Here is a 13,468-nt window from a genome sequence, read left to right as displayed (position 1 = left end):
CCTTCGTGGGTGGTTGCTTCTTCGTGGACCCTTCGTGGGTGGAGCCCTCCGTGGACTCGCGCAACCATTACCCTTCGCGGGTGGAGCCCTCCGTGGACTCGCGCAACCGTTACCCTTCATGGGTTGAAGTCTCCGTCAACGTGGATGTAGGATAGCACCACCTATCCGAACCACGGGAAAAACATCTGTGTCTCCAATTGCGTTTGAATTCTCCAAACCCTTCCCTTTACATTCTTGCAAGTTGCATTCTTTACTTTCTGCTGCTAATATACTCTTTGCATGCTTGCTTGAATTGTGTGATGATTGCTTGACTTGTCCTACAATAGCTAAAATCTGCCAAGAACTAAAATTGGGAAAAGGTTAAGTTTTTATTTGGTCAAGTAGTCTAATCACCCCCCCTCTAGACATACTTTCGATCCTACAAGTGGTATCAGAGCTTTGGTCTCCATTTGCTTTGATCTCCATAGCTTCTGGTGGTCATAGCCTTGGTTTCACAACCTAGGAGAGTATGGCGTCTAGCGAGGGAAATTATCACCGTAGAGGTCCTTACTTTGATGGTACTAATTTTGCTAGTTGGAAGAATAAAATGAAAATGCATATTCTTGGACATAACCCCGCCGTTTGGGCTATTGTGTGTGTTGGTTTTCAAGGTGACTTCTTTGATGGGAAAGAACCAAACCGTGAAGCTACCGCAGATGAGTAGAAGATGTTGTAAGACAATGCTCAAGCTTGTGATATTCTCTTCAATGGATTGTGCCCCGAAGAATTCAACAAAATCAGCCGTCTTGAGAATGCAAAGGAAATTTGGGACACTTTGATTGATATGCACGAAGGTACCGACTCCGTCAAGGAATCCAAGTTGGATGTGCTTCAAAGTCAACTTGACAAGTTCAAAATGAAGGATGGTGAAGGTGTTGCTGAAATGTACTCTAGGCTTGCTCTCATCACAAATGAGATTGCCGGCTTAGGAAGTGAAGAGATGACCGATAGATTCATCATCAAGAAGATCCTAAGAGCCTTGGATGGAAAATATGATACCGTGTGCACATTGATCCAAATGATGCCCAATTACAAAGATCTCAAGCCAACGGAGGTGATTGGAAGAATAGTTGCTCATGAGATGTCACTTAAGGATAAAGAGGAACTTCACAACAAATCAAGTGGTGCCTACAAAGCCTCATGTGAAGCCCCTACATCATCAAGTGAGAAACAAAACTTCAATGAAGAATTGAGCTTAACGGTGAAGAACTTCAACAAGTTCTACAAGAGTAGAAGCAAAAATAGAAGCTTCAAGTCAAGGTCCTACAATGACAAAAGATCTTCTAGTCGAGAGCGAAATTGCTACAGTTGTGGAAGACCCGGACAATATTCCAATGAGTGTACGGCTCCCTACAAGAGAAGAGAAGATTCTCCAAAAAGAAGAAGCAAAGAATCACCACCAAGAGAGAGAAGGAGTAGAGATGATCGTTATGAATGAAGATACTCACGGAGAAGCAAGGATTCGGAAAGGAAGGAAAAATCATCAAGGAGCTACACAAAACGAAGACATCAAGCTCATGTTGGTGAATGGGTATCCGGCTCCGACTCCGACAGCCACTCCGAGAGAAGTTATCACTCCGACTCCGAAGATACTCAAGATGAAGGTGTTGCCAGTCTAGCACTTGTGTCAACCAACTCCTACGACATATTTGACTCACCAAATGAAGGAATTGGAAGATGCTTCATGGCCAAAGGTCCTAAGGTAACACACCCCGATTATGTTGATTTCAATAGTGATGAAGATGACCTGTTAGGTGATGATTTGCTTGTTGACAACTCTAGTGATGAATACTACGATGAAACGTCAATTAATCATGCTAAGCAAGATAAAACGAATGACAATGATAAGGAGAAGATTGGGGCTCTAACTAAAGAACTAAACACTCTTAAGTTAGCTCATGAAACTATCTTCGAAGATCATCGAGAACTTTTAAGAGCTCATGAGAAATTACGCTTTGAAAAGCTCAATCTTGAGCAAGAGCAGGAGTTCTTAAAAGCAATCAATGATGATCTCCGCAAGAAAAGTTCTTCTTACATTGCCAAGTGTTTACTCTTATCCACTTACATGCCTCAAGTCAAGTCTAGTAACAAGAACAAGAAAGATTCTTCCTCTAGCAGTAACAATGATCATGCTAAATCCAATATTGTTGCTTCTAGTAGTTCTCTTGATTCCACTAATGATTCTCTTAGCCAAGTTACACTTGAGCAAGAAAATAGCTTATTGAAGGGAATTATAGAGAAAGGAGTGTACAAAAGCCTTGCCGGGAGTAAGCAATTCGAGGAAATTGTGCGCAAGCAAGGAACGCACCGGAAGAATCAAGGTGTTGGTTTTGAACGAAAATTCAATGCCAATGGAGTTGAGTGGGAAGAATATCAATACCCCAAGACAAAGTTTGTTCCTCAACAAGAGAAGTATGATACTTCTTTCAAGGGGACACAAGCTCAAGATGATCTTCCACCACAAGACTACAAGCAAAAAGGCAAGGACAAGCTTCAAGAGGAAATTGATGCATTTGAAGAAGCTCCTAAGACCTTAGTCAAGTGGATTCCCAAGACTACTTCAAGTTCCACTTCATCAAGTACAACTACAACTCCAAGGATTCCCATCAAGATGGTGTGGATCCGAAAGAAGAAGAACTAGAGAGTTCTTGAGGGTGTCTCTGCCAACATACTTCACTCTTATCATTTTGGCAAGAACAAGTGCAATCAACTTCCACATCTTGCACTAGTTCAAGGAGTCACAAACCCTCTTGTTGGTAAGACAAGGGACAAGGTAACCTAAAAGTTTTCATGGACATCATGTTGTGTGTGCATCACTCTATGTCTATGGATATCCTTGTTTGTTCCTTGTGGGACTAACCCATGTAGGTATTGAAAGTGCAATTCACTCAAATGGATAGCTCCAAGTGATCTACATCAACATTGAGCATCCACATCTTCAACATCTACATGAAGTCATCATCGACAAAACCCGAGGTTAGTTCATCCCTCTAAGGGGGGATATCACATCTAGGGGGAGCTTTACTCTAAGACTTGAGCTAAAGCAACTCTAAAGATGTGAACACAACAATGCTTTATGTAAAAGTGGTAACCCCACTTGAGCTTAAACGATGAGTATGACCTATGATCAAGTGTTCTCACTTGACTCCTAAGTCAATATACTCATATATAGATGACCTTGTCATCGCAAATTGCTTGATAGATGCTAGAATTGGTTGTGCATGCCTTGTCACATATTTCATTTGCCATCTTATTGTGTGAGCATGCTGGTTGCATATTTTACTCATTCGAGGACATCCACTTGTTGTTTTGATTGTTTGGTTTTATTTCCTTTTGCCAAGTGGATGGACAAGAATGCCTAAGAACCTCCTCTAGCTATCTATGCTTTTCTCGTCTCAAACTCTGTTCATGCTACATCACAAAATTTGATCAAGTCAGATTCGAACCACTCTGTGTGAGGAGCGCTTGGAGTCCCCGATTCGTCATAGACTTAAACTTCCAAAACCTCTTTATGATTCTCGGTCTGACCGATACCCTACTTTCGGTCCTACCGAGATCATTAAGTTGATCTATGTTTTCGATCTCGGTGCAACCAATTTGAACCATTCGGTCACACCGAGTTGCAATAACTGTATACAGTTTTGCATCTTGGTGCCACCGAGTCGTTCCACTCGGTCACACCGACAGGGTCGGGCTATATATAGTCACGGGCAAAAAATTTGGAAATTTCTCCGAACCCCTTCGCCCGCGCGATAGCCTGCTCTGCCAACTTGGTCTCCGGATCGTCTCCTCGCCGCCAGCCGCCTCCAGTCACTGGTCTCCATCACTGTCAACGGAATTCTACCCCGCCGTTGCTGCCATAGCGAGTCTCCGCCGAACTAGGGTATGGACTCGATCTTTGTGCTATTCCCCAATCTGATTCTTAGCACATTGTGATCATCATGATTCTTGCCACGATTGAAACACTCATGTCCAGTCAATGCGTTCGTAGATTAGTTTTGATTCGAAAATTTTAGGGTTAGGTTTCCGCCGAAACCATCTCGGACCCACCGAGTTGAAAAACTCGGTCCCACCGATTTGGCTTATGCCATTGCACAAGTGAGACTCGGTCTGACCGAGAATTACTTATCGGTGTGACCGATTTTGGAACTCTGTGAAACCCTAGCAGTCTCGGTGCCACCGAACTGTGACTCGGTCTGACCGAGTTCACTAGTTTAGGTGCCAAAACTGCTTCGGTATCACCGAGTTTAGAAATCGGTAGATCCGAGATGCTTTCAGTGGGAAACTAAAACTAAGTTTTTGAATTATTCTTTTGCAAAAATCTCTACATTTTGTGATGCTTATCCACTCTATCTCATCTATAACCTATTCACAGGGTCAGTAGTCAGAGCTTACATCATGTCAGACCAAAGTGATAGCCAGAACTTGTCAGAGCAGCAAGTGCAGATGAGTGAGGGCACTAGTCCCTCAAGTTCCTCAGATGATGGCAGCAGAAGCACCCCTAGCAATCTACCTAAATCTGCCACAAGACAGAGAAAGAAGAGAATCTCAGACTCAGAAGATGAGGATTATGTGGCAGAAGAGGAAGCAACTTCCATGAGAGTTGAGCCAGCACAGGGCATAAAACCAGGGATGAAGATCAAAAGGTCAGCACGCAGGCAGCCTATGTCAAAGGACAGAGCTTCAACTGAGAAGCCCACTCCCATTGAGCCAGTTGCTGCTGAAGGCAAGAAGAGGAAAGAGAGGGTGACGAAAACTATAGCCAGAATGCTTGGCAAGGCTTCCATCATGGAAGATGAGGAGGAAGAAGAAGAGGTAGCTGCACCAGCACCTAAGGCACCCAAGCTGATGGGTGATGCCATAAGAACATGGGCAGCTGCTTCCAAGGACAAGCCAGCTCCAAAGCCAAAGCCAAAGAGGAACACAAGAAGCATCCCAGCTACTGAGAAGAACAAGGCCCCAGTGCCTGAAGCTGCAGAAGAAGAAGAGAATGTTCTTAGAAAGCTCAAACCCAAGATCCCAGACCACAACGATGCTCATCCTGTGGCTGAGGATATGAAACTCAGGAGAGATTCAGGGCTCCGGAAGTGGAGAGAAGCAGACCCGTATGCTTCAAGGAGAAGGACTGCAGTTGACTACAGGTTTCACACCAAGGAGCAGCAAGACTTTTATGAGACAGTGCTGCTAGACAAGAAGCCAATTGTCTGTCATATGAGATGGGTTGATTAGCAATACATCAAGGACAACAAAGAGTACTACCCTGGAGTGCAGGACAGCTTCAAGGCATGTGGAGTAGAGGACTTTGTTGGGAAGAAGCTCACAAAGTGGAACGAGGAACTCATCATACAGTTCTACTCCACAGCCCATTTCTATCCAGATGGCAGGATTGTATGGATGTCAGAGGGTACAAGGTACCAGTCTACAATTGCTGAATGGGCTCAGCTGATTAATGCCCCAGAAGAGCATGACGATGACTTGGACATTTATGTCAAGAAGAAGATGGACCACAACTCAATGTCAAACATGTACAAGGAGATTCCAAATGAAGCACTTGATATGTTCAAGTTTGGCTCAGTACACTATCTTCTGTCAGGGCTGCCAACCATCAACTGGATTCTTAGGCACACCCTATTGCCCAAGTCTGGAGATCACAAGATGATCAGGGGCCACGCGATCAACTTGCTTCATATCTTTGACGTGCCATAGAAATTCAAAGTCATGAGCCTTATGATTGAAACAATCAAGAGGACATCAGTAGACCAGAAGAGGAGTTGTGGATATGCCCCACAGATTCAGGAGCTCATCAACTCTAAGATGGGCACGGGGATATACTTATTGGACAAGGAACACCTGCCCATCCGTCCAGATTTTGAAGATAATCAAGTGGTCATGACTGAGAATGAGCCATCATCTGCGCAAGCACAAGCCAAGAAGGAGAAGGCGAGGAAGGAGAAAGCTGCCAAGATGCCTACTCAAGAGGAGGCATCTGAATATTTCCTGAAAACCAAACAAGAGCAGCTTGGTTACTTGATTGCATCCACCCTGCGGATTGAGCAAGGACTAGCTACCCTAACTCAGAACCAGGCAAGCTTAGAGAGGATCATGGAACAAAAGTTCTATGACTTGGATGTCAAAGTGACAGAGATTAAGACTGCAGTGGAGCAGCTCCAGGATGACATGCAGGAGAGGAGAGGCAAGACTACAACTGATGCCTTTGCCAGAGTGCCATGAGGTCTGAGGTCGTCTGCAGTGCCAGTTGCCGACCCCAGAGCCACCACGTCTGCACCAGCTACAGCCTCAGTTCCACCAGCTCCAGCGTCCACTTCAGCCTCGACTCCGACCACGTCTACAGAAGGCTTCGTCCTTGGAGTGCTCCGGACTCCACCACCACCTAAAGATCAAGCCTGAGTGTCGACTTAGCACTATGCATTTTCTAGGAACTTTTTGGTAACTTGTTGCCAAAGGGGGAGAAAATGTATAGATCATAGGCTTCGAGAGAGAGTGTTGCTTTTATTCTCTCTTGTTTTATTTGGTGTTTTTTTCGAACTTTGTTTGCTTTTGTGTGAGATACTATGTCTTTGCTTGTGAGACATTGATGATCATGTGTTTGATCATAAGCTACACTTAATGTTTGCTTAATATTATCATCTTATCTATCTTATGTGATCATTCACTATTCTTGGTGATGAGTGCATGTATTTCATTCTTATCATTTTAAGCGCTCCTCCAAGATGTATGTGACATTGAAGAGTAACCCATGACTCTAACTCTTTGTGCATTTGCAGTCCAAAGCAAATTTTAAATATGCACAAATTTAGGGGGAGCTCTTACTTGTCACATACTTCTCAAAGCGACGATATATTTCATGCTTATTATCATTTGTCGAAGCTTTGATCTATATGTTGTCATCAATTACCAAAAAGGGGGAGATTGAAAGTGCAACTATCCCTAGGTGGTTTTGGTAATTCATAACAACATATAGCTCATTGAGCTAATGCTATTCCAAGATGACTATTTCAGGAAAGCTCAATGATTGGCATGGCATGGATGTGAAAGTGGAACCCTCAAAATGCTAAGGACAAAGGATTGGCTCAAGCTCAAAAGCTCAAGACTCTTCATTTTATATTTTAGTGATCCAAGATCACATTGAGTCTTTAGGAAAAGCCAATACTATCAAGGAGGGATGAGGTGTTTCTTAATGAGCCTCTTGCTTCATGTGCTTAGTGATATGCTCCAAAACCCTCAACTACTTTCCCCATATCCACATATGACCTAAACCCTAAGCCAAACTCGGTCCTACCGATTCTTTCTATCCGGTGCCACCGAGTTTCACTTGTCATAAGCCACTGCCAAACCCTAGCAATTCGGTTCTACCGATAGGTATCTCGGTCTCACCGAGATGGGATTGCAAACTCTCTGTTTCCCTTTCGTAACTTTTCGGTCTCACCGAAAGAGCGAATCGGTCCCACCGAGATTGCAGTGTAAACTCTTTGTTTCCTTTTTGTAACTTTTCGGTCTCACCGAAAGAGCAAATCGGTCCCACCGAGTTTACCTGACCAACTCTCTGGTTAGCTTATTACCAAACTCGGTCTCACCGAGTTTGTGTAATCGGTCTCACCGAGATTACGTTATGCCCAAACCCTAACCACATCGGTCCTACCGAGTTGCATGTCAGTCCCACCGAAAATCTCTAACGGTCACTAGGTTTACCTTTTCGGTCTGACCGAGTTTGTTGATTCGGTCCCACCGAGATTGGAAAACTGTGTGTAACGGTTGGATTTTGTGTGGAGGCTATATATACCCCTCCACCTCCTCTTCATTCAGGGAGAGAGCCATCAGAACACATACACAATTCCAACTCATATGTTCTGAGAGATAACCACCTACTCATGTGTTGAGACCAAGATATTCCATTCCTACCATATGAATCTTGATATCTAGCCTTCCCCAAGTTGCTTTCCACTCAAATCTTCTTTCCACAAAATCCAAATCCTATGAGAGAGAGTTGAGTGTTGGGGAGACTATCATTTGAAGCACAAGAGCAAGGAGTTCATCATCAACACACCATTTGTTACTTCTTGGAGAGTGGTGTCTCCTAGATTGGCTAGGTGTTACTTGGGAGCCTCCGACAAGATTGTGGAGTTGAACCAAGGAGTTTGTAAGGGCAAGGAGATCGCCTACTTCGTGAAGATCTACCACTAGTGAGGCAAGTCTTTCGTGGGCGATGGCCATGGTGGGATAGACAAGGTTGCTTCTTTGTGGACCCTTCCTGGGTGGTTGCTTCTTCGTGGACCCTTCGTCGGTGGAGCCATCCGTGGACTCGCGCAACCATTACCCTTCATGGGTGGAGCCCTCCATGGAATCGCGCAACCGTTACCCTTCATGGGTTGAAGTCTCCACCAACGTGGATGTAGGATAGCACCACCTATCCGAACCACGGGAAAAACATCCGTGTCTCCAATTGCGTTTGAATTCTCCAAACCCTTCCCTTTACATTCTTGCAAGTTGCATGCTTTACTTTCCGCTGCCAATATACTCTTTGCATGCTTGCTTGAATTGTGTGATGATTGCTTGACTTGTCCTACAATAGCTAAAATCTGCCAAGAAATAAAATTGGGAAAAGGTTAAGTTTTTATTTGGTCAAGTAGTCTAATCACCCCCCTCTAGACATACTTTCGATCCTACATAGACCAACAAGCATAAACATGGCATGGTGCACAATCTAGTATGATGCATGTCCGGTTTAAAGAGGCATGGCATGGCAAGGCAAAGTGCAACAAATAAAACTACAAGTTAAGTGGAGCTCAATATGCAGCGAGTTGCATATTGAAAAAACACCACATTCAATTATTTAGTTCTCTCCAATTTATGTACCCACCAATATTAAATATTGTTAAACATGGCAAGAGGTGAAGCATAATAAAACACCCATCTAGGCAAGTTTAAATGAGTCCGGAACAACAAGCAACAAGTCCGGAAAAAAAATCCTCATATGCATATTATGAATTTGGTACTGTTCTGCCCTAAACCATACTTTAGAGTTGTTAAACATGCAAAGTACGTGAACCATGGTAATCTATGCCTTTTCCCACCCCATTTACATATAAACTTCACTAAATTCAGAGCTACGGTTAATTAGTTATGAAATAAATCATTTTGACATGCTATTTATGCAAATTAATGCAAACAACATTTTTAACATGGTTGAAAATTGTATATTATGAAACTAGACAAAATTCTAAGCATTTTACATATATAAGTTATTTACAAATGATGCACGGTTTGTGAGATGTTAAATGCATGATGTCCAAGGGTTTTTCTGCAAAACTATAAACTCCTGGATAATTAGCAAATTCGCAGACAGGGAAACAACATATGCGGGCCGAAAATAAGATCTAGCCCAGGGCGTGGAGGAGCTGCTCACATCGGTCCTTGAGGCCGAAACTGGAGCTGGGCCAGGGGCGCTGTGGATGAGGCAGCCCACGTAGCAGGACGACGCATCCACGGCGCAGGGGAGCGGGCAGTCAACGTGGGGCGGGGCGCTCGTCTCCGATGCAGAGGAAACAGGGGCGTGGCGGCACGGATGGACAGCAGCAAGGCAGCAACGGAGGGCGGCGTCTGGCGCTGTGCCACGCGCGAAGGAGGGCGCCGGTCACCGCGTTCATCAGCAGCAAGGACGGGAGGTGAGGCGGATGAGCAGCTCTGGGCAGGATCCAATCCAAGACGGCAGCGCGGGCGAAGCTCCTGTAGGCACACAGAGGGGAAGGAGGCCTGGTGAGAGAGATGGGAGAAATTGAGAGGAAGGAGGGGACCAACATGAGGTGTAGTGGCCTGGTTGCTGCTACTGCCTGCCGGACGCACGTGACAGGCGCGGGGAGGTCGGGGCTTCCTGTGAACGACAGGAGAGAGAGATCGTGAGAGAGTGAAGGAAGGGAGAGAAAGCTGCAGGGAGACGGGATGGAGCAAGGATGGCCTAAGGGCTGGCTGCTCAAGCGAGCTCCGCCGACAGCGCGGTTGGCAGCCGAAGGGAGGCGTGCAATGCGGTGGCTGGTCTCGGGGGGAGCTCGTCTCCTTGGGTCGAGGAGGAGAGCAAGGAGGCAGGAGCAAGGCCTCCTGTTCGTCTGCTGCGGCCACGAGGACGAGGAGGCGGGCATGCAAGGTGGAGCTCGGGCGCGCTGGATCAGGGAAAGGAGGAGGCTGGTTGGGTGGATCGGGCAGGGGAGATCGTGAGGAGGATTTGGTGGAGTGGCGGTGGCGGACACGGAATGGATGGGACAGATCCCTAGGTTTTAGGGTTGGTCTATGATATCACAAAAGAAATTTTGAAAGGGGCTAAAATGACCCTCTAATTTAGATCGGACGCTCGAGATAATTAGGGTGGGCGAGTCCAATGAATAAAAGCAGATGTTTTAGGGATGTTGGGTGACGATCCAGGTTCAACGGTCATGAGTGCCCGGTCGGATTCGGGGAAGTTTTGGACGCACACGCGAGGTGGTCTGAGAGAGGTTGACAAAGGCAAGCGGGCCTAGGTAGGGCTAGTGGGCTGTACAAAGAAGGCCTTGGGCTGAGAGGAGAGAAGAGAAAGAGAGGCCCGACTGCAGTTTCCGGAGACCGAAAATGTCCGACGTTAGACCGACTATATTGCCGCTATATTATCCGTTGGAGCCTCAAACGGACTCCGAATGCGATGAAACTTGGCAGACGGCCTACCTACACTATAACAAGACTGCACGCCAACTCTCACCCCATTCCGAGAACATTTTCCTGCAACTTATAAAATAATATTTTGGACGTGCCACGGGCGCGTGCAATTCTGTCTGGGCTCAGAACGGACAACGGAGAGAACTGGAAGACCCGGACGGATGCAAGTTTTGAAAACATGCGGATGCAATGCGGATGATGACACGGCAAGATGCAACAAGCAAACGAATGACAAGGCAACAACAACGAATAACTCGAAGACACATCGCGCAATGGACTCGGGGCGTTACACTAGTATCATCGGCACCTGCAACTGTTTGGAAGTATCTGTGAGTCACGAGGACTCAGCAATCTCACACCCATGAGATCAAGACTATTTAAGCTTATGGGTAGGATAAGGTAATGAGGTGGAGCTGCAGCAAGCGCTATGCAAGTATATTGGCTAACATATGCAAAAAAGAGTAAGGTGAGAAGCTACGCATCGATCGTGAAGCTAGAAGTGATCCTGAAACTACTTACGTTCAAGCATAACTCAAACCATGTCCACTTCCTGGACTCCTCCGAAAAGAGGCCATCACGGCTACACACGCGGTTGATTCATTTTAATTAAGTCAGGTGACAAGTTCTCTACAACCGGATATGAACAAATTCCCATCTGCCACATAACCGCAGGCACGGCTCTTGAAATTTTATACCCTGCAGGGGTGTCCCAGCTTAGCCCATTACAAGCTCTCACAATCAAGGAAGGATATTCCTTCTCCCGAAAAGACCCGATCAGTCTCGGAATCCCAGTTGCAAGACATTTTGACAATGGTAAAACAAGACCAGCAAGACTGCCCGACTGTGCCGACAAATCCCGATAGGAGCTGCACATATCTAGTTCTCAGGGCACACCGGACGAGACACCCTATGAGTAAAACCAACCCTCAAGTTTCCCTGAGGTGGCCCCGTAGTCTACTCGATTCGGACCAACACTGAGAGGAGCACTAGCCTGGGGGTGGGGGGGGGGGTTAAAATAAAGATGACCCTCGGGTCTGCAAAACCCAAGGGAAAGTTATAGGTTGTTAGGAAAACGTAAAACCAAGGTTGGGTCTTGTTGGAGGAATTTTACTCAAGGATCACCGTAAATGGATGCACAGTTTGCAAATGACAAGTAAAACAAGAATGTCGCAAATCTGCGATTAACATCATGATAGCACTTAGAATGCAACAAGGAACTACGCTACAACACTCCAACATAGCAACAAAGCACATGACCATAAAGTACAGGTGAAGCTATACAAATAATGAACACTAAGCTCCTGCTATTTCACACTAGAACAAGCTCAAAATAGCATGGCAAAAATGCAAATGATATCAGCCTCACAGACTTAGAGAAAATATTAAGCATGTCAAATCAGCAGCATATAGCAATGTTTAGATCAAGCAAACTACATGCTACAGGAACATATCATGGCAAACAAAGCCATGGCATACTAGTCCTAAACACATAGAACATAACTCCCTTACCGATCATGACCCAAAGAGGCATGGAAATTGATGTAGCACCCATGCAAACATGGCAAGTTATGTTAACAGTTTCAGACTAGAAGAAAAACAAGACATGGCATAAACAGATTCATGATAGCAACTTTGCAAGCTCATGCCACTCACCACAAAGCATTTCATGGCATGACAAGGTAACCAACATGAAGTAGACATATTCGAGAAGCTAAGCATGGCAAGAGCAAGTTCATAGGATGAATGGACCACTGGCAAAACACATGGCAATATTGATTAACATGTTAAAAATCTTCTAGGAATAATATTTGGCAAAATTAGAGCAAGATAATGACATGATAAACTACTCCATAATTGCAAATAGAGGCATTAATGGATAGCGAAATATCACATCTAGCGAAATATCACATCTACAAAACATAATTACTGAACTATCTCAAAATGTGCCTGGATCTCATGGTAGCAACAAGTTTACATGGCATCAAAATGTAACAGGAAAAGGACTTGGCTAAATGACTTAAGTGTCTGAAATCAGTGACATTATGAAGACTACTTTGCATGCTTGTGCTAGTCACCACATTGATCACAAAAATACAAGACTTGCACCCCTATAAAGATGGCATGTTGGATCTCATAAAACATGTGGATATCATGCTCATAGGATGCACACACAAAATACAGAAAAAAATGACAAATGATCAAGTTCTGTAATATGCCAATAGTTAACATCATATAGCACTTTTGCAACAAGTTTAGTGGCATCAATATGGATAGTAACATGCACGCAAATGACACTAACATGAAGAGCATCACGAGACAAACATTTTGACATATCATATGCATGATTTGGAGCACCGAGCACGGAGATACAGCATGTTGAATGAGGCATAAAAATAATGGGATTTTGGGACTTAGACGGTATATCACCTCCCGAAAACAGATCCAGGGTTTCGGGGCACGCGGATAGAGGCGGCTGGAGTTCTTTGCCGGAGTTGCGGGAGAGGTTCGCCGGTGACGGAGGGAGGCATCGCCGGCAGTCGAGGTGGCCAGAACCGGTCGGGGCAGCGGTGGCGATGTTGAATGGCGGCGGGGTTGGCGTGTGCGGCGGTCGATGTGAGGAAGCAAGGCGCGGTGGTGGGCCGGTGCGAGGAGGCGATGCGAGGTTGCAGCGTGGCTGCGGTGGTGGGTGCAGCGCGTTGACCAGGCGGCGCTCGGGGCCAGGCGGCGG

At 45.4% G+C, this 13,468-nt stretch overlaps 1 protein-coding gene across 1 annotated transcript; it reads right to left on the bottom strand.

The window, feature by feature from the left end:
• Nucleotides 1–9,469: 9,469 nt before the first annotated feature.
• Nucleotides 9,470–10,217, bottom strand: LOC119359448. The gene is made up of 2 exons (XM_037625636.1): nt 9,856–10,217; nt 9,470–9,783 (listed from the first exon to the last, which is right to left on the bottom strand). The coding sequence occupies exons 1-2, from the start codon at nt 10,191–10,193 to the stop codon at nt 9,564–9,566; spliced, it is 558 nt and encodes a 185-aa protein (XP_037481533.1). The 5' UTR covers nt 10,194–10,217; the 3' UTR covers nt 9,470–9,563.
• Between the last annotated feature and the right edge of the window lie 3,251 nt (nt 10,218–13,468).

Source organism: Triticum dicoccoides, chromosome 2A (genome assembly GCF_002162155.2).
Source record: "Triticum dicoccoides isolate Atlit2015 ecotype Zavitan chromosome 2A, WEW_v2.0, whole genome shotgun sequence".
NCBI classification, from domain to species: Eukaryota; Viridiplantae; Streptophyta; class Magnoliopsida; order Poales; family Poaceae; genus Triticum; species Triticum dicoccoides.
This window is presented reverse-complemented; position numbering and strand designations above follow the sequence as displayed.